The 22,520-nt window shown below is 35.0% G+C and overlaps 1 protein-coding gene across 8 annotated transcripts in view; it reads left to right on the top strand.

The window, feature by feature from the left end:
• Positions 1-1,374: 1,374 nt before the first annotated feature.
• LOC145684384 (uncharacterized) overlaps positions 1,375-22,520 on the top strand; it is a 169,963-nt gene continuing 148,817 nt past the window's right edge. The window contains exons 1-3 of one of the 8 annotated variants that reach the window (XM_081756633.1): positions 1,375-1,936; positions 7,164-7,704; positions 18,278-19,782. In XM_081756633.1, coding sequence (XP_081612759.1) covers positions 7,319-7,704; positions 18,278-19,598 — 1,707 coding nt within the window. In that variant the 5' untranslated portion in view covers positions 1,375-1,936; positions 7,164-7,318 and the 3' untranslated portion in view covers positions 19,599-19,782. The other 7 variants (XM_081756634.1, XM_081756638.1, XM_081756637.1 and 4 more) reach the window with 7 other exon arrangements.

Here is a 22,520-nt window from a genome sequence, read left to right on the forward strand (position 1 = left end):
AAGGAATGCACGATGAAAACAATATACTTTCACACGAGGCGAAACAATGTTTATTAGTGATACGTTCTGGAAAGCATACTTTGAAGGCCACCATATGTGGGATCAGCATGTAACAGAAGCTAAACAGCATTGCTAGTTCCACACCCAGAAATGTTTGCTGGGAGGGGTCTAAAGTATTTAAGGGGATCCAATACACTATATAATACAGAACCAGTCTTATTCTGCACCCGAAAAGAAGATAAGTAGATAATTACTGTCACGTATATTAAAAAAAAAAAAAAAACTGATAGAACGATTATTTTTATTAGAAAAGAAAGAGTACATAATGAGGCATAAAATAAATATTTAGCCTACATGAATAATTTCTCTGATCAACATTATAGTTCGTTAAGAAAATCTACAAATGTTAGTCGAGTTTGGAAATTGTTGGGAGGTCTGGACCCGGTGGACCTCTCCCTCGTGGCTACGACCCTGAGCATTCCTAACTAGTCCTAAATTCAACGTGGCGTTTCCCATCATGCAGTTTTATGCGGAAAGTTATCAAGAGTATAAAATTCATTTGTTTAAAAAAATATGTATATGTTAAATACTATCCACAAAGGGGCGGGGGGATTCTATATATTGAATTATTAATATCAGAAATCTTATTTAGCGCGAGAAACCTTCTCGTTCACTGGAAACTGTGCTGCGTTTTTGCACAAACACTGCAACGACTAGAGCGTTTAACTTCTGAAATAGAGGAAAGGAGACTAAGCATTCGCTCCAATTGCCGCGCTGAAGAAACCTGGTCGTTGTATGCTCGCTGGAACGCAACATAAATGACAAACTTGTTTTTCGCTTTTTAAAACGGATTAATGGATTTTAGTTATAGAAGTAAAAAAGAAAATGTTATTTAAAGTATATGGGAGTGTTAGAAAGTATGTTTTCCTGTTCTTTACTACTACTGCTAATAATATTTTTTTCTTGAAGTACTTTGATCATTGCGCAACGCTGCAACACTAACATTAGCCGCCACAATATCTCGTGTAGCCCAAATATTTGAGGGTCCAACTTCACACAAATCACTTCTTTTCTGTTTGGTTTTGTAATATTTTAAGCACAACTCTGTCTCGTCCGTCACTAAAAATTACCCTACTTTTGCAAAAATCTAGAGGCGCTTCTGACAACGACAAGAAATTTCGTCTTAGGAGGCATTCGCTGCTGAGTGCAGAAACAACTAACATTCCAACTATATAGATGCAAATTACAAACTAATATATTTTTATGTTTGGGCTAGCACTTGTGGAAATACGCTACTTTTCCAACACCCTAGGTACTTTTTAATAATAAGGTCTGGCAACACTGAAGAGAACTTAAATAAAGTGAACAAGAGCGTAAACGGGAGTTCGACAGCGGATGTGCTAGTGCGAACATTGTAGCTAATAGTGCTCCAAGAGGAAGGAGTTGAGTGGGCCCAGTGATACATCTACACTACACTTACACTTTCTGCTCCATTTACACGTACATACATTCCCTTCTTTTTATACTCTTTCTATTTTCATTTTACACTTCCCATTTTCCTCTACTTTTTCGCCCTGTTCACTTTGGCTTTTGGCCCTCTTTCCCTGTCTGAACCCCCTTCCCGACTTTGACTTTTTTCCCGACTTGTGTCCGTTCTTCCCGATTGTGTCCTGTATATTATTCTCTTTTGTTTTTCAATCATAAATCCTCTGTTTGAGGTACACATTTGACCAATTAGCATTAGTAGCACATTTGACTAGAAAGCTGGTGCACCTACCTATTTGACTGCTAATAGTCTTATGAAGAGAAGAGAAGAAGAGCGTAAACGAGATTAGTCACAGACAAAGGATATATCCTAGTAGGTTTTGGTAGAGGAGTTTGACAGTGGCCGTTAGGGCGAAAGCCTCAAGTAATATGGTGCTCTGTGAGGAAGAGAGTTGAGTGGGACTTCTTATCCAACTTCACTACACTCACACTTTCCTTTTACAATCACACGTACATACACCCCTTTCTTCTCTTACTCCTTTCCATTTTCATCCTACACTTCCCACTTTCCTCTAAATTTTCACCCCCTCCACGTGGGTAGTTAGCCCTCTTTCACTGCCTGACTTCCTTTCCCGACATTGACATTTTACTTTTCTCGATTTTGAGTTCCCCGATTGTGACATTTACTTATTACCATTCTACTATAATAACTTTCTTACTTTCTCATTCGTTATTGCCTTTTTATTTTTTTTTATTTTTACCTTTGTACTAATTTTCTTTTTAACTGACTACATTTATTACAGACCTTGTTCAGGGGCTTTAGTGCCGGAAACATATAAAGGGGGATTTTATTAGTGATGGGTAAATTCCCGGGAAGATATTTTTTGGGAATATTCCCCGAAATGGAGATTTTCCGGGAATTTATGTACAATCAGAAAGAAAATTGCATTGTATTACTATATTATAATTTCAAAGTTAAATTCGTTTTTATATCACAGTATATTATTACTGTTGTTCCCAGAGGACTCTTTAAAATGTATATTCTGAACGATGTTATTTTAATAATATTATATTTAGAGGGTACGCGCGAATGGATATTTATTTGCAATATATTCTATGAAAGTAAATATGTTTCAAAAATGGTATAGTAAGTCCACGTACTTTTGAACCGCTAAATAGTTTAAATTTACATGTAAGTGGATTTTCTAAACTTGACTCTACTACTGATATAAAAATAATAAAGTTTTAAATATTATAAACAAATTAGGTTGGGTAACTGCCAGAAGACACATGTCCCACCATTTTGTCAACATTTGCGCATAAATATGTATGTTCACAATATTTGCATGATACTTTCCTATCTTTATAATTTTGCATGTAACATTGCCACACACGACCTTTCTTCCTGCCCATTTCTCGAAATTTCATGCGTTAATTCACATGTAAAAGAAGTCGGAGTACCTCTTCAGAAATTCGAGTCAGAGAGAGGAGACAGACCGAAGTCTATTACTAACAGTGGTTTTGGGTTTAATAATAGTAATTCATCTATATTTCTACATAACTCTACATTACTTTACAAAATGGGACCTTTTCATCATTTGTAAATTCGTACTTTGGTACTTTTGGCTAGGGGGGGCAGATTTTGCACCTAGTTTTTTGCGGTATTCTATTTCCGTGCGGTTGTTTTAAGGTTTCATACGTTGAATTACGTTACCAACATTAAATTCAGACAGCATTGCCGAGCAAGCGTTAGCGAGTGAAGGCGGGTTAGAGCCCCGCAGGGTACGTTGTTTTCTATCTTCGTTACCAACAATTCACTTCCTTATCTCACATAAATCAGTTCCACTTACCTTTACGGTTTGTACAAATTCATACTGCCCTAAAACAATGTGTTCGATACTTTCTTGACTACTTGAACACCACTATCAACTCATTTCTTTTGTAAATCATCCTACTTTTTGCTAGTTTTGGCCCACAATACTAAACAATTACCCTACTTTTTAGTGCAAATGGAAATGGAACTTAAAAAATCATATTATGAGTTATGTAAAGTAGTCAAAAGAATTTAAAATTTTTTAACCTCCAAATTCTTTAAAGCCTTGAAGTAAATCACAATATATTAAAATAAAGTAGTTATTCATATTGTTCTTATAATTTCGAAGATAAAGTAAAGAAATTGAAATAAATTCCCTCCCGGGAATTTATAGGCCGGGGAAAATACCCGGGAATATTCCCATTTTTTAAATTCCTTCCCACCGGGAATATTCCCACTGCCCATCACTAGATTTTATTCTCCGCAAAGAGTGAAGTGAAGTGAGGATAGTGTAGTGTATAAAAAGATTAGTTCAAATTATTAATCGTGGGAATTCCAGTTTTATGGCCTTGTACTTATCACGAACAAATTTACCTCAAAGTTTGTACCGTCCGATCTAGGTGTTACGGACTTCTGAGCTATACTTTCATTGATCAAATTCCTTCTGCAACATTTGTCCTCCAAAATTGGTTACTTCAGATCACACAATACCAGCTGCGTTGTTATAGAAACAAACATGCAGGTTTACTTTTGGCATACCACAAAATTATTCTTGAAAAATGCTTCTTATCTGCTAAATGATTTGCGCTGGGAGACATGAAAGTATCTCAGACACGATTCAAGAGTACATCGGAGCGGTTGTTGAAAAATTACAATTCTTTTATGGTTTGCGTATGAATACAGCATCCGGGGGGAAATATTTAGTGCAGGAAACACAAAACAAGGTGTGCTGGGTGGCTAGTAGAAGCATAAATGCTATCAAACCGAGCCAGGGCAGTGCAAAGCTGGGGGTCCGAGCAAAAGCGAGGGATTGCTTCGGAAGGGAGCAGACGCGTCTCCGACGGTGAGTATACGCGTAAGTGAGCGTAGTGTTACGAGTTTCAATAGCATTTGTCATACTTTCGTGCTATGAGTTACATTTATCGTAAACATCCATCAATAACGTACGAACCGAAAATTATTGACGTCTATTTCTGCCTGATTTGTATTGTTTTTTTTTTTTTTATTATGTCGCCTTCTGTTTCAATAAATAACTACTCTTACTTTCAGACCATTCAAGATTTATTTCCATATGCTATGCGGTGACAGAAATGAATTATATTCTCAATCTCACTTCTTAACGGAAAAGGTTTCACATCGTATTTTATCTAGAAATTTTCTAGTTGATAGAACCGTCTGCTCGAGTGATTCCCTTTGTATACATGCCTCTTCATAAAAAATAAATAAATAAATTGAATTTCACCTTTAATCCGTGCAAAACGTGCTTTGCCAAAAGTAACCCAGCGCCAAATTAAATCGTTCATAAGATAATATTCGGCACAACCCATTCTGTTGAACAACAATATTGATATAAGAACATGCTGTTTTCTAAGAATAATGTAATTTTACGATTCAGATTTATTGTTGCAATTGAGGAAGAATTTACAGCTTATTCAGTTGCAGATTTAGGACGCATCCGCTGTGGAAAAAAAAAAAAAGACTGACTGGAGGTTTCCTACTTACTTAATAGTGTTCAGAGTTCATTATTTATTTTCTCACTAAATCTACTCTTTTCTTACATCTCAGATCCAATGTAGGAGGTCTTAATTGCTATAGGTATTACAGCGCTTTTTCCGTTAAAATTTGTTAAAAACCATGTACAAAGCCACTTGTACTTATTTTAAGCTTACTCAATAGGATTCATAAGTGCCAGAGTTAAAGGTCGTGCGATAGCTCTATTTGTGAGCACCGTGCCCCTATGGTTTTTCTTTGTCACGCTAAGTCACACGTTGGTTCAGTTAACGGCAAAGGCATTACCCTCGTGCTTTCGAGATTGACACTTCTTCGAAACATATGTATATTCGATGTACACAATGCACGTAAACGTAAGAAAATGGGTTATACACAATTTACTTTGTAACTTTTTTATTTTTTTAAAATTTTTTTTATAGTGAATAAACTTCTGTTCTGATGCTCATAAACAGTACATGTAAGCTTCGCAATTACTCACTACTGCAACATGTACATAATTCACCCATCACGTAGTGTACGCTTACTGACTACTTGGAGCCTTCTATGGTTGTGTATCATGAGTTAGCACACTGCCCTCGCTCAGTCTATTCCATTTCGCATATAGTGCTTAATGGTTTCTGTATAAAGAAATCCGTGTTTTACACCACCTGCTTTCATTCATCTGTGTGTTCGTACTATGCAAAACCCATATCGCAACATACCAATAATACTTGCACAGTGGCCTATGATATTAATTTTACGTATTTCTTCTGTAAATTTTATAAATATGTGGACCCGTTTTTCTTAAGATAAAGTAAACAACTGACAGTTTAAACCATTAAAATTCGATTTGCACAGAATTTCATAATATACATACTAAGTATACGTAAAGTAGAGAGGAAAATAAACGTTGGGTATTTTTTTTCTATCCAGTTTTAAACTACAAGGCAAAAAATCAAAAATATTTTTATCAACACTTTACGATGGCTTTTATTTCACTTCGTAGGTGTATGTTTTACCTAGTTACCTAGTAGACCTAGTATGTCCAGACGTGTATCTAGTAATGGGCAAATTTCCGGGAAAATTCCCAAAAATGGAAATATTCCGGGAATTTATTTAGAATCACAAAAAATGGCATTCTATTACTATATTATGATTTCAATGTTAAATTCGTTTTTCTGTATATTACTACTGTTGTCTCCAGATGATTCTTTAAAATGTATATTCTGAATGGTATGCTATTTTATTATATTTAGAGAGTATGCATAAATGTATATTTACCTACAATACGTTGTATGCAAGTAAGGATGGTGAAAAGAATGGTATAGCAAGTCCACATACTTTTACACCGCTAAACAGTTTAAATTTATATGTAAATGGATTTTCTAAACTTGACTCTACTACTGATAATATAAACATATTAAATTTTTAAATGTTATAAACAAATAAGTTTGCGTAATTGCTGGAAGACGTTTCTCGCCATTTTACCAACATTTGTGCATACACATTTATGTGCACAATATTTGCAAGATACAATTTTCCTCGTACCATTGCCACACGCGAAGTCTCTTCCTACCAATTTCTCGAAATTTCATGCATTAATTCATATGTGAGACAAGTCCGGGTACCTCTTCAGAAATTCTAATCAGAGACAGAAGACAGACGGACATCTATTACTAACGGTGCTTCGGGGTGTGTTGATGGTACTTCACATCTATTTCTACAGAAACTCAACGCCACTTTACATACTGGTTCCTGTTCATCATTTGAAAATTAGTACTTTCCTACATTTTAGTGCAAATGGAAATGTAACTTAAAAAGTCATATTATTAGTTACATAAAGTACAGTCAACGAATTTTAAATTTTTTAAGCTCCAAATTATTTAAAAAGTAGAACTAAATCATAATAAATGAAAATAAAGTAGTTAGTCATATCTTATAATTTGGAAGATAAAGAAATGGGAATAAATTCCTTCCCGGGAATTTATATGCCAGGGAAAAAATCGGGAAATTTATTGACAGATTTGCTTTATGTACTGACATATTTAATTTCGTCGTTTGTTATTATGACGATTGTATTGTGATAATATTTGAATCTACTTACCATTTTGACAATTGATCCATATAAATTGTACTTTTTTTTTTTGTTTTCTAGGGTCATTTGGTTGAAAACTAGTTGATTGCTGTGAAGGAAATGAAAGCTTGATATATATCTATTTTGATTTATGGTTATTTCAAAAGTACGACTGGTAAAAAAATATTGTTTAAAGGTCTTCCGAAACGTTTACTTATTAAAAACAGAATTTGATAATGGATGATAGATATAAAATACAAAATGAATTCTCTCCTATTAAGTCTAAACTATTCTATAAATCTGAATACAGGAATTGTTTTGTTAAACTAGAACGACTGAATGTTCAGAAAATGGAAATTCCTTTACTAGTAGAAGAGAAAAGAATGGAAATATGCACGTTCACAGAAGAACGCATGAAGGATTGTGACCTGATAATTTCTCCGTCACGTTCGAATTTGGAACAATGCGATATAAAGACAGAACCAGAATTCAAATCCAATGGAACGTCTATATGTGGAATCGACTTAAAGATAGAAGAGTGCGAAGGTGACACGTGTGGACTATTCTCTAATACAATAGTAGAGAGCGTATCGAGTGAGATAGTTGAATGCAACGATGAAAGGTAAGAAATATTTTATTTTTATTTGATAGGATATTATACATTTGTTGAAGTTTGAACGAGAATTTGAAAGAGCTTACTTTGTTGCGAAAACAGAAACCTGTCGGTGGATTGCCTTAATTTGTTTGAAAATTTGTTTAATATTGTTAGTTTGATACACATGAAATATTCGATTTTAGTTTAAGAAGTTCGATGGTCGCAAGCTCCGCCAGAAATTGTTGGTGTGTAGGAAAAGAACGGACAAATGTTCGGACGTAAGGAAGGATTTACCTCGTATTGTGTGGTCATATAGACACATAGACAATACTCTGCTAGAAAAAGTAAAGAAGCATTAGAGAAGGTGATTAGAGAAAATTTGGTATTATCCCTGCTAGAAGAAATATATTTGTTGCGTTTCAGAAATTGTAAGTAATCGCTAAAGAAGGCTCATTTTGGATTAATGCTGATACGCTTAGGTCTTTTCTTAAATTGTAACATTTATGTACAATTGTTATATTTAAAAGAATTTGGAAGAAACTGATTACGATACTTTTTAAGTTCACATTAAAGTATCTAAAAATATAAGATTTCGTAAAGCAGAAACAAATTTCTCGTGGTACACATGTTGCAAGTGACTTTAGTGGTGAAAATTTAATAAAGTTTCCTAGTTCAAGCTCATATACTCTTAGTCATGACAAATTGCCGCTGGAAGAGTATTTTCAGAAATAATTTACAAGCGCTCAATATAATGAGATTATTCTAGAGGAAGTAATGGTGTTCTATACCACCAGCATGAGTAGTACGCGTTTTGGAAACTTTGGATATGTCACTTTTTTCGTTTTATCCTTTTCGAATTAAAAGTATAAAAAAGATAAATTTTTAATCTGTTACAACATTTCGTTATTCGAAGTCATTTTCTGAACGCACTATTCGACACTAGAATTATTTGAGTGTACTATTTTCTTAAATATAGAAGCACATGTAAACTTTTCTAAGTCCCTTAAAATTGTCATCTTCGTAACAACGCACCTGAAGTAATAGGATGGGAAGTTATAAGGCAAAAAGAGTAGTGAAGCATTCACGGCAAACCTTGTTGTTTGCTGTTTGGGATATTCAGGTACGTTGGGAAATGCAGAAAAAACGTTATTTAGCTAAAGAAAAGCACAAAATTTTTAAGCAAAAGAAACTCGTAAAAAACTAGAAGGATTTTAAGGAGCTTCCTCGCTATCAATAGGGTGAAAAATAATACCACATTTTATTTCTATAGCCGTGCGTGTTTAGTTCGTTTTTTCTGTTTAAAATCAACTTGTGAGTTTAGTTCGAATCCCAGTCGCTGCTTTTACTTATTTATTTTTGTTAACTTCTTCCGCGGTTCTTAGTTCACATTTATTTCCTTCTTCCTTTCTTCAAAAGTCATGCTTTAGAAAATCACTAACTGATTTCCATTTGTATTCGTCGTTTTCTTAGATACCAGCAAATGAATAATCAAAGCATTTTTTTTTTGTTTTTTTAGGAAGTGGTTCAGTGTTCTCTGGTGCACGGGGTCTGGTTCGATCCCAGCTCGCGCCAAGTAAGCTTTGTGTTGAAAAAACACTGAGTGTGAAGGTTTTCTCGGGGTTCTCTCATTTCGTTTCACTTTCTTTATTCCATCATTTCATTCATTCCTCATCATCACTGTCTCCTTTAGTCGAACCAACATAACTGTTGGACGTAAAACTTAATAGATTTTCGTTTCAGCAAGATATATTAAAGCTACTAAATTGTTACTGACATGGGTTAAAGCGTTTGTTCTTCCCAGTGTGTGTATTGAGGAGAAAATGCTAGGAATACGCACCTGGCAAAGAGATATGCTAACTTCAAGAGGAAAATTTCCGTCCCAATCATGAATATCTTTTCCACCTCTAGAATTGTTTCGAGTGTTCATGCGGAAAGAAACAAGGAACAACTTTTGTTTTGTAGGTTGCAGTACTATGTTTAGGAACACACTTTGTTAAGGAGATTGGTTTATCAACCCCCCGTTATATATCTACTCTATCCATCTGTCCACAAGACGAAAACATCTGAAGAATTATTTCATGAATCACCACCACATGTGTTCAGTATATAGAGTCAGAAGGTAGGAATCCAATTCCGTTACAGAGGCAATATTGAAATAGGCAGTAATAGAGATAAATAATTACCGATTTTTATGTTGATCACTTAAGCGTTCCAAAAGTACATTTCATGTATATCCTTTACCTTCAATTAAAACTAGAAGCAATAAATGTCCATTAAGACTTTCCGTTTCAGTATTGATCTAAACAGACCAAAAAAATGAGATAGCGAGGATAGTAGTTTCTTTAATCTATTTAGCGTTTTGTTAATATAAAATATGATTTAACCCCTTATTCAAATCGAAAGTTTCAAGTGTAATCCACTTTCTCGTTTAACGTTGATTCTTATAGAACGTAATAGATAGTGAAAAGCGGTTTCCTGTGGCAGAAAATCAACCACTTTCAGTTTTAGCATTAAATATTTCGGAGGAAAAATGATAGTAGATAACACGAAGTGCCTTTCTGCACTAAACCAGATGTCCCAAACTTTGTTCTGTCTTCACTCGAATGCAGTGGTTCTGAAACTTTCAGATAACGCGGACCCTCTGTTCATCCCGGAAGTGATATATTCCTGTTCATTCGAGAAGCGATCTACGGACCCCCTTGCAATGCTATCTGAAATTTCACATTTTATTAAAAATAAACTAATTAAAACTATCACTGACCAAAAAAGATCAAGAAAAATAATGCAATAAGTAATTTGTTCTAAAGATACATGGTTGTTTCCTAGTGAATGAAATTTCAGTCGTAACTTTCAAGACTAAAAACCATTTTTTAAAAAAGAAATTACTTGCTAAACAATGTTCTCAAATAAGAGGTCACTAATGTGAGGAATGAATTTCTTTGTTTTTTTCATAACTGCATTGAAATCGGGAATAATTTTTGACACCATCTATCTTAGATCCGATTCCACATTAAGACGATTTCGCTTTAACGTTTTAATACTTCAAAGAGCAGAAAAGGTCTGCTTACATAAGTAAGTGGTAGGGAAAGGCACCAAACGTTGCAATGCCTTTTTACACAACTCTTCGTACTCACAGGGCACACGCAAACCTATTTGAGTCAAAAATTACTCGCAGCTGCGGATCTAACAACATATTTTGGGAGGGGTTTCTCATTGATTTTTTTGAAATCCCAGAATTCGGGGGAAGACTTGATGTTCTTATAAGCACAGGAATGACTAATATTTACTTCCTTTTTAAAAAAATCTGGAATTGGTGGTAGTGGTGGAATTCCGCCATTTGAAAATGAAATTCATGAAATTCCGAGGTGTCGTATAGTTAATTTACAACTGTTTTTGAAAAAGTGTCCTAACAAAGAAGAAATTTCTCTCACTTTAAGTAGTCCTATTTAACATTTGACCAAGTTCATGGCAGAAATTTAGTAAAGTACGAAAACATTTAGATTTACAAACGTAGGTATAATTTCTAATTGCTTTATTTTTAGTAACTGAAAAAATTCTTCTTGAGTAATGTGAGTTCCATTTTATTACAACACATCTCAATTTTTAGGCGCCGCTGACCTCTTGGCTAGGTCCCACGGGCCCCACTTTGAGAACTAATCCTCTAATGTGTCTGCTACAACTGGAAGTAGTAGAAATTTAGTACTACTTCCAGCTACAATATTGGGAAAATATCACTCCGTAGAAATCACACCTTCAGGTGATACATACGTATCACTGTATACAGATCGAAGAAGTAATTTGATGCTTGTCTGTCGAACTCAGTATAACCATAATTATAAAACAAGTCCAGTGACAAATGTACACTACCCGAAGATGTGGCTTGTGATGCCATACATAGAATAAATTCAAACATATATGTACTTAGCCATTACACGCACACACACACACACACACACACACACACACACATATATATATATATATATATATATATATATATACAGGGTGGGCCATTTTAATTAATCCACGGAAATATCAAAAAAATGATAAAACATAGAGGAAATGTTTGAAGTACACGTTATATATTGCTAAGGGGGAAAACCATTTCCGCCAAAAGTACCCCTCCCCACACCCCGGAAATGGGGGTAACGGGGGGTAAGTTTGAAATGTCAAATGGGAACATGGGTCGAGTAATACCTCGTTCGAAAGGTCTTGGAAAACTAAGTAACGCTGTACCAAAATTTGTTTCATACGAAGCACCAGTTTCAAAATGGCCGCCATGATATAGTTGGGAAACTCCAGTAGCCGTAGTATGAAAACCATGGGAGGTAGATGAATGGAACAAAATTGAAATACGTAAATATCATAGGGCATATCGAATGATGTGACCCCTGCGATCCCAGCGTCTTTCCTGAAGGGATCTTGTGAGCTAACTTCAAAATTTCAATGTCCGACCGGACAACGGTTCGGGCGTACGCTTTACCTACCCAATGCTGTTTGGAAGGCAGACTTCAGAGATAGAGAATTAGTGCACTCAGTTAATGCGGATTGCCACAGTCAAGGGCGCCCAAAAGGGGGGCAAGGGGGGCTCTCGCCCCCTAGAGGAAATTGTGCTTCGGAATATCGAAAACTCAATAGAATTTTTAGAATAGCTACAGCAAAATTTGAAACTATATTTGAAATGTCGCTTTTTCTTGCCTCCCTTGGAAACCACAAAATGGGCGCCCTTGGCCACAGTTACATTTTGATTAACTATTAGCACTCATGTCATATTGTGAGCTTGAGGGACGAAACAGTGTGTACGTATATCCCCGAAATGCTTTCCGAATAACCAGCACGCATTGCATAAAAGTTTCTGTGGCGACGGAGATTAGCAAATTCACACGTTTGTAAGTTCCAGCAACAGCATTATTCGACAACTTCTTTCGTATAACGTTCCGTCTGTTTTCGCATCAAATCATACTTAGCCATACAGATATGCGTTACCATTCAAATAAAATTTCATCTTTTTATAGTCACTACACCGTCATCCTTACAAACAAATGTTTCAACCATACCATACCTATTTGTAAGGTAGCCATAATTTGCGAATTAAAGTAGAGTTCTCATTTGAACTTTCACTGTTACTTTCCACCCCGCTCACATACAGAGCACAGGAAAAGATTATTTTGCAGGACTTGGATATCTCTCTATACATTATGGCAATTTTCTCTAACATTTTTATCTCTGTTGTATCATTCTCGAGCCTTGGAACGCCTCCGTGGTTTTCCTATTTAATTTTCGTTATTTTCATTCATCTCTACCCGTATTCATACTATGGGCACTAGACGTTTTCTTAGACATATTCACCATGTCTTGGCGATCATTTTGAAAACGGTGTCTCATGTCGAAATTATTCTTACAGAAGCTGTTTGATATTCATTTGTCTATGTAACATGATGTTACTCGCTTCAAGTTGCTATTTGAAATTTTCAAGTTGGCCCCGGATACCTTTCAGTGGAGTCACCCCGACAACACCTCTCGATGTGCCTTACGTCAGTTACCTACTCCAGTTTTTCTTCTGTTGATTTATCTCCAATCGCTTTCATAGTACGGGTACTAAACCTTTTCTCTGGCACTGATACTATGTTTCGGCGGCCTTTTGAGAACACTGCCATTTCACCTCAATCGTTTTCTCCTGCAAGATGTTTGATTTTGCAAGATTTATCGAACGAGGTACCACTCGACTCATGTTGCTATTTGAAATCTTGAAGTTAGCCCCCAAGACCCCTTCAGGGAGGCCACTAGGATCACAGGGACCACACTATTCGATATGCCCTATGATATTTACGTATTTCAATTTTGTTCCATTCATTTACCTCCCATGGTTTTCATACTACGGCTACTGGAGTTTCCCAACTATATCATGGCGGCCATTTTGAAACTGGTGCTCCATATGAAACAAATTTTTGTACAGCGTTACTTAGTTTTCCAAGACCTTTCGAACGAGGTATTACTCGACCCATGTTCCCATTTGACATTTCAAACTTACCCCCCGTTACCCCCATTTCCGGGGTGTGGGGAGGGGTACTTTTGGCGGAAATGGTTTTCCCCCTTAGCAATATATAACGTTTACTTCAAACATTTCTTCTATGTTTTATCATTTTTTAGATATTTTCGTGGATTAATTAAAATGGCCCACCCTGTATATATATATATTATGTAATGGTTGAGTACGTGAATTTATCCCCCTGTGAAAAATAACTTACTCAATTAGCGAACTGATTCTTCCTCATTTTTAAGTACACGGAAGCTATGTCATATAGTAGAACTTCCAGGAATAATTTATTCTTTAATTTCACGTTTCAATGCCAGTTGTATCTGCTGCTTTGGTTGATTTAAAATCAGTAGTTCGTGAACTCTGTGTCGCTATTCTCTGGTTTACCTTGAGAAGTTTCAAAAGACACCGTCAATTATTTAATATCGTATCACACGCTTATAAGTAATATTTTTGATACACATTTCTGAATTTTAACTAATGTTAATTTATAGTTATTTTTAAAATGTAAACCAAATGAACCCTTTCCTACAGTAGGTATATCTACTTTCCGACTTCTGGTCAGTGATAAAATCTATGCGCATTTGTCAAGGACTCCGCCTGTTACGCTGCCTAGGGACCTCGCAGAAAGATCTAATATATTACCAACGAAGATACTATATTTGTAGGTCGTCATCAAGTGACATTGTTTGCGGTACTTGACTAATCATCGTTTGGTAGAAGTGGTGCGAAATATTAAATTAAGATTGTAATTTGAATAGGAAGGGACGTACTGTGAGTGGAACAAGTTGGGCATTTGATCCAGACATCATGTTATATGAGACCTATATCATAGGGCGTCATAGGATGTTTAAGAAAAGTATAAATTTACTCTTTGTAAATCAGGTTTGAAAATAAAATATTTAGAGATGGTGAAACATCAGTTTTAAGGCACATTTATATGTGTTACCATTGGTGGACTAAAATTGCGTGACGTCGCATTATTCTCTCTGCTTTATTTCCCAAATAACACGGGCTGGGAACGTAAATAAGCGAAAATAGCGATGCGTTAATTTCTGGATTGTGAACTTAGAGTAAACGAAATTCTTGTATATATTTTTACAAGTAACAACTATTATGTGTATGATCAACATTGATACGAGTATTGTTTTTAAAATAATAATAATAAGTCAAAATCTGACGTATGTCCACTTACGTAAAAATTACTCATATTGAAAATTACTGTCACATATGTAGGTATAAGTGTAGTATTTTTTCGGTACAGATATACTAGACGGCTAGTATTGTTTTTCAATTTATTATTAATTATGCATTTTGTAATGGACACATTGTAATGGATGGGCGTAATAAATATAATTAGGATTCCTCAAAATTTTTTTAACAAAATTGTATATTTATACGATTTGGTGTGTGCCAACGGCTCATCAATATGATCGCTAAAGAGTTTATTATATTGTGTACAATTTATATCCTTATGGTTGATTACATGATAATAGTGCTAGCGTTATTTATGCTATTTCTATTTAAGCAATTTCTCTAAAGATGTGGTGCGTGCAAAAATATGTTCTTTACATATTACTTATTCTTTTCTAATTATTATGTTTCGTATGTAAATTTTCTATAGTGATCTCGATATTCGTAATCTGTACTCTTACCAAATTTATTTTGTCATCAAAAAAGTTCATAATTGTGAATAATGTTGCATTTATTATTCCTGTTTATTCTGGACTTCACGGCACACCTATCACTTCATAGGTTTGTATTAAGCAAAAACAGCGATCTCCATTTTAGCGGAGAGAAAATAACATCACTATATTTCAGGTTATATCGCGAAACTCATTCATACAGCTAATAACGGCCACGTGAAAGATCGCTGTAATGGTTATCAAACTTAACTTTTAACACGGCGAAAGCTTGTATTAAAATTTATTCGTGCTAGCGAGCATATTCTGTGATTGTTTGGGTCAATGCAGCACAAACTATACGATTTAGTTTGCATTAATTGGGATAGTAGTTTTCATTTTTTTGTTCCGCTGCTGTACGCAAAATGACATATGTTGCGTATTGTGAGACAAAGGTAGATTTCCAATAATGGATATTTGTGTTCAGACCGAAAGTAGTAGATCTATAACTTCCGGTTGCAACAGCGGGATACAATTGAATATGGAACCTGTTCTTCAGACGCTTAATCAGTATGAAAAATGTTCCTTCTACGATTTTTGAACCAAGAGAATCAGAATTGAAACCGGAAAATGTATAGATTTCTACAGCTTTTTTTTTTTTTTTTATAATGAGAAAGGTAAAAATAGAATCTATTCACCGTCTTCTTTAGCCTATCCGGCATAACCGTGGGACGTAAAACTGAAAGATTTAATTTGATTTGATAGAATCTATTCATATGATACTGGATCCATATAATAATACTACCTGTAGCTATCTGTTATCGTGTCTCTTAGAGGCAATCAGTGTAAAAACTAAAAAAAAAAAAAAATAAGTATTACTTGTTAAATTCGAATGAAAGGAAGACATTCTTCGGGCAATAATGAACTACACTCTAGTAGTGACGGAAGTGTTATTGTGGCCGAGAGTTTTTTCCTGAATACTAGAATGTGGTTTTCTACGAATTTATGAGAAGTACGAAAATTTTACAAATCGATGTAAGAAGTGACTTGCACTAAGAAGGAGTTACGTTGGTAAATATGGAAGAGCATTCACGTACGCGTGTGTGACTTATTAATTTTGGTTAATTAGAAACTTGTCAATTACCTTCGCGTAATACACATCTTAAAAAGAAATACGACAAGAATAACAAGTCACCCAGGATTCGAACCTAGTTGAGAATATTAACTTCAAGTAAAAGCAAACCACTTAAACCGAGTGGCTACAGAAACAACTGGTATGCTTCCAGGTATATTCATAGATAGCGAATCCCTTAGCAATCTTTTTCACAATGCTTTTTTCTGCTTTGAGTAGAAAATCGTATGTATTTTTCAAACAAAATTTTCTTCATATGCCAAGGTAATATTTTGTTCTAAAAGTATAATTACGTTAAGTAACAAAACAAGAGCTAAGTAGCTCATACATCAAACAGTGAACTGTGTTCGGAAGTCTCGTTATTCTTCCCCGTCACTTCCCTTCCTCTTATTTGGAATGCGTTGTAGTTAAGTAGCAGAGGAGTAGCTGAATATAACAAACATCAAACCATGAGTTGTGTTCAGAAGTCTCGTTATTCTCCCCGTGATTTCCCTTCCTCTTACTTGGAATGCGTTGTACGTTAAGTAACAGAAGAGTAGTTGAATATGTCAAATATCAAACCGTGAGCTATGTTCGGAAGTCTCGTTATTCTTTTTCGTCATTTCCTTTCCTTTTACTTGGAATGCGTTGTACGTTAATTAACAGAAGAGTGGCTGAATATGTCAAACATGAAACAGTGAACTGTGTTCAGAAGTCTCATTAGTCTTTCCCGTCACTTCGGCACCAGTTACTTGGAATGCATAATTGTCAAACAGGTAACTTTAAGGGACTTAGAAAAATGCACACGTATAGTTATGTTTTGGAGAAGTGTACACTCATGTCCAAAATTATTGTCGCATATCTATAAATATATTTTTCTATGTATATAATTTGATAACGAATTCGCCCGGTATTTCTTATAATTTTAGTATGTGTATAACTGGCAAAGACATGTATGTGGCAAATTTCAAGTTAGAAGAGCAGTAAATAAGAACAATAAAACGAAAATAAAATTTTCTTGTCCAATTAGCAATATTTTATTTTACTCATTATATTTTTCGTATTTATTATTCGTTTCCTATGAAATTTACCAGAAATATACATTTCCCGATTATATACATATTAGTATTAAAAGTATCCTGCAAAATCATTATAAAATTATATTCTTACAAGAAGGCAGTTATAGATATGCGACAATAATTTTGGACATGAGTGTACATTGTCCAATTCTTTTTATTTATAGGGGGGCGCGGTGGCTCAGTGGTAGAGCGTTCACCTCTGGTGCTTGGGGTCCCGGGTCCGATCCCAGCCCCCGCCAAATGAACTTTGTGGTGGACAAACACCGTGCTCGTGTGTTTTCTCGGGGTTTTCCCGTTTCCTCCCACTTCATTCCACCATTTCACTCATCTCTCATTATCACCGTCTCCTTTAGCCTAACCGGCATAACCGTGGGACGTAAAACTCAAAGATTTCATATCATTTTTTTTATTTATAATGTTACTGTCACAGGTTTCCAAATTTAAAGTCTGTAATATCATAGGGTCTTAGGTTCGTAATAATATAGTGGTTAGTAAATGTGTATAGTGTTTTATTTTATCATGTAGATAAAACATATGTAATAACCTGACGTAGTGTCATTTGATAAAATATAATTTTATGTTGGTTTGGAAACATCACAAACTCATAGATTGCAAAGTAAACGATTTCCTCGTTCCAATATTTGCATGGTACAATTTGTGACGTATTTTTTGTCTGCTGGTATAATAATTATTAGGGTGTTTCAAGCTAGTATATCTACCATGTTAAGTTTGTTTCTTGCTCTTTTTGTAGAAAATACTTTGAGGGAAACGGACATACACAGTTGAGTATAATGGGAGAAGTTGACGATCAGCAAAACGAGTCATCAGCTGGAAATGCTAAAATAGCAAAAGAGTTGTCAACTATTGCAAATACTAAGTCAATTTCGTCTATAGAATTTGGCGAATTGTTTAATAATTCGCTGTTAGAAAAGCATTTTTCAAATTACGTAGTTCCACCATCTCGCTCTTGCGATTCGTCATTTGAAGCTAAATTAAAATCAGCAGGACTTCTCTCGACTGACGAAGACAACAAACTCCTAATACCAAGAAAATCCAAATCTATCCGGAAAAGTAACTTATCAACACATTCAGTTAAGAGGCCATATTCTTGTGACAAATGTGGATTGTCATTTACATCGAGAAGTGACTTAAATAGACATTCAACAACACATACTCTTGAAAAAATGTATTGTTGTGAAGAATGTGGAAAATGGTTTACACAGAATCGATATTTACAAAGACATAAATCAAGACATGGAAATGGCAAAATCTACTCTTGTGAGGAATGCGGCTATTCTGTTGGTTGGTTGTCGGACCTTAAAATGCATCTGCTAAGTCATTTGAAAGTAAAACCTTATTGTTGTGAAGTATGTGGAAAATCGTTAACAACTAAGATTGGCTATAAGCGGCATTTGTTAACACATTCAGCGCCGCTTACAGTGGATCTGTTAAGGCAATTGAAAATGAAATATTATTCGTGTGAAATATGTGGAAATTTGTTTTCAGATAAGGGCACCTTGGGTAGTCATTTATCAAGACATTCCCAATTGTTAGAAAGTGAAGAATGCTTTGCTTGCAATGATTGTGGGATAAGTTATCCTGACAAACGTTCGTTGAGAAACCATTTCTTGTTTGGTAGAAATCACGAAAACCGCAAACCACACAAGTGTGATAAATGTGGTAAATTCTTTGCCAGGAAAAATACATTAGATAGGCATTTAGTTGTACATTTGGATGCGAAACCATATTCTTGTGCTGAGTGCGGTAAATCGTTTACTAGGAAACACACTTTAAAAGATCACTTCCTAATTCATTCAGGTGAAGGGCATTGTTTGTGTGAGAAATGCGGTAAAAGCTTTTCTTCTAAAAGTACATTGAGAATGCATTTACTAATGCATGCAGATTTCAAACCTTATCCTTGTAAAGTATGTAGTAAGTCATTCGTTCAAAAAGCATTTTTGAATACACATTTATTGACTCATACGAACGAGAGGCCCCATATTTGTGAGAAATGTAATAAGTCGTTCAAATATAATAGCACATTAAAAAATCATGCTAGGTCATGCAGATAATAATGATGTTTGGAACGTAAATAATTTGCTGCAGCACAGCTTGAAGATTATTTTCTGCTCTGTATGTAAATAAAATTGGCTTAATAAATAGAAATATCTCTATCTTATTCAAACAGAGACTTTCGTTCAAAGATACCTAGCCAACCATTTCTCTCCTATTCTGTCATCAATACAAAGAATGTCTTAATATTTTGTCTTCAGGGAACTGAGTGATCATTTTTTTTTTTTAAATAAATCTGTGAGTATAATGCCTTCTGCATGTAAAAGTAGTTTTGAATATCTTACGTTGTAGAGAGGAACTGTTAAGAATCACATATGTTCACATATTGACTTCATAGCAGTTAAAACGTTTTGTGATTGGGCTGCAATGTGAATTAGCTTTACTTGCTTCACATATCTCCTGTTTATGGATATGTTATACAACATAATTTTAGAGAATGGTTGATTTGAAATTTATTAGGTTCAATTCCAGTAGTATATCATATGTACAGTTCGAAACATATTTATCTGTTTGATTTCTCCAAGTCCGTTAAAATCTGCCAGTTTGGCAACAACAAACACATTTAAAGAAATAAAAAAAATACGAGATTTTCCAACTGATTTCGCTGTATGATGAACTCAGCTTCTCTTTTGTACTTAGCGTGATGATGCTTCTAGAACAAAATAGTACTTCGCTAATTGAAAAAAAAAGGATGATAAGAAACAATGAAGATTTCTAAGGATATAGTAATAGATCAATATAACTGAAGGAAGCCTTACAGTTATTCTAAGAGGCTGAGCTCTGTGTTGGACAGACACCTTGTGAATGTTTTTTCTCGGTGTTCTCTCATTTCCACCCGCATTCTTGATTCCACCATTGCATTCATTTCTCATCATCACCGTCTCCTTTAGCCAAGCCGGCATAATCGTGGGAAGTAAAACAAGGATTTCATTTATTTCAATAGACGTGCGTGTTGTTTCTTTGATTGCTCGATGCTCTTGAACCTGGTTTGAATCTCACTGAGTTTTTTCTTTTAATCTTGCTTTTCAGCTACAGTTTCTTTTTAATTATACTTATTTCACGAGAGTTATTCACAATTTTCGTATCTAACCAAAAGTATACTCACAGGATTGAAACCTTTTCTGTGTTTACCAAAGTAATTCCTCCTTAATGGAATTCACTGCTGAACTCGATCCATAAGATTTTCATATACCTGGAAAAAAGTTTGAGTTTTAATGGTCTCGAAATCACTTTCATCCAAAGAACTCCTTCATTACTACTAGAACGTAATTTATTTTTGATATTAAACTAACGAACAAGAAAAATTTAAGGGTATTAAATTTGGTGAGACATTATTTCTTCCTTCGTAACGTGTTGTTACACCTATGAACTATATATTGTCTTGGTGCTACACAAGGATTTCAGATCCTTTCTGGTGCTTGGGGTCCCGGGTTCGATCCCCGCCCCCGCCAAATAAACTTTGTGGTGGACAAACACCTTGTGCGTGGATTTTTTCGGTGTTCTCCCGTTTCCTCCCACTTTCTTCATTCCACCATTTAATTCATTACTCATCATCACCGTCTCCTTTAGCCTAACCGGCATAACCGTGGGACGTTAAACTCAAAGTTTTCATTTCATTTCAAGAATTTCAGAAAGTTCCTCCTCAGCGATTTCATATTTTGTTTTTCACCTAAACGTCTTATTAGTTCGCAATAGTATATTGCAGACATCGTGTCTCCCTTTGTTAGAGACTTCGTCATAAAAATATCCTTAGAATTCCCGAAAACCGCACCTTACGTTGAATAGGGGTATTTTGAGATTAAGGATAATGTTTGTTTGCGTTGCTTTCCAAGTTTATATCTGAGATTCAAATTCGGGGTTTAAGTCATATTCTGAACCTTTTCTGAGACCTGTTTGTATCTTTATTATAAAGAAAAATTATGCTAGGTCTCAAATGATTTGATTTCTTCCAAAAACTCTTTGTCCGGTGAGAAATCAAAATGAATCAGTCTGCATTGTGGCTACTTGGTATGTCTTAGCTCCGGTCGAGGGGAGTGAGAAGTATACCTATAAACAACACTCAACTCGCCCTGGACTGTATTCAACATTCGAACATTTAGAAACCTGTGAGGCATACAGTTTCCTCATTCTCTGCAACAGACCTATGTGCGAATCACTTTCTCAGAGGGTGTTGTAACTTGTTATACGAAATGTCAATTGTTTCTTTAATATAGCAAATTTTCTCAATCCTGTAATAGAATTTCATAGACAGCAATGTTTTCTGGTGCAAGGTTTGCTGAAGGTGCACAGGAACGAAGTTTATCACAAATAGATATCTTTTACTATTGGAAATCTGCAAGTCAATTTCTCACAATAGCATTGGAAGTTGCTACGTTCCTCAACGATTGACAAAAAGTCCCTTCTTTGTGGCTGTTTCCTTGTAGAGATACTCGATAAGTACTTATGTTTTCGACGATTGTTCCTTGGGGATGCTTATTTAGAAATCCGTTCTGTGAATATGAGGGGTCATGGACAAAAGTAAATTGTGGGTCGATGATGTAGGGGAAACTTCCGTATCTATTTTGAATAAATTATTTTGTGCTAACGTGGAGTAACCATGTTAATTATATTGATACTTCACTAAACATTTAAGACAAGGGTACAATAGTAATAACAATAAATCAATGAGGTATTTAGTATATGTTAAATATCATTTGTTACCTTTTATAGGCTATCAAATTCATTCGAATTAAAAGTAAATTATTTATAGGAGTAAGTCAATACTTGCAGATTTAGGCTTCCAAACCATGATATGTCTAAAGATGATAAGACTTACAGAAAGTATATATCCGTCCGTCTTACCGCTTTATTTGTTGACACGTACCATATGAATATCTGTAAGATAATTATATCAACATATATTAAATATGTACTCAGTGTCT

Source organism: Thermobia domestica, chromosome 4 (assembly GCF_964235325.1).
Source record: "Thermobia domestica chromosome 4, izTheDome1.hap1.1, whole genome shotgun sequence".
NCBI classification, from domain to species: domain Eukaryota; kingdom Metazoa; phylum Arthropoda; class Insecta; order Zygentoma; family Lepismatidae; genus Thermobia; species Thermobia domestica.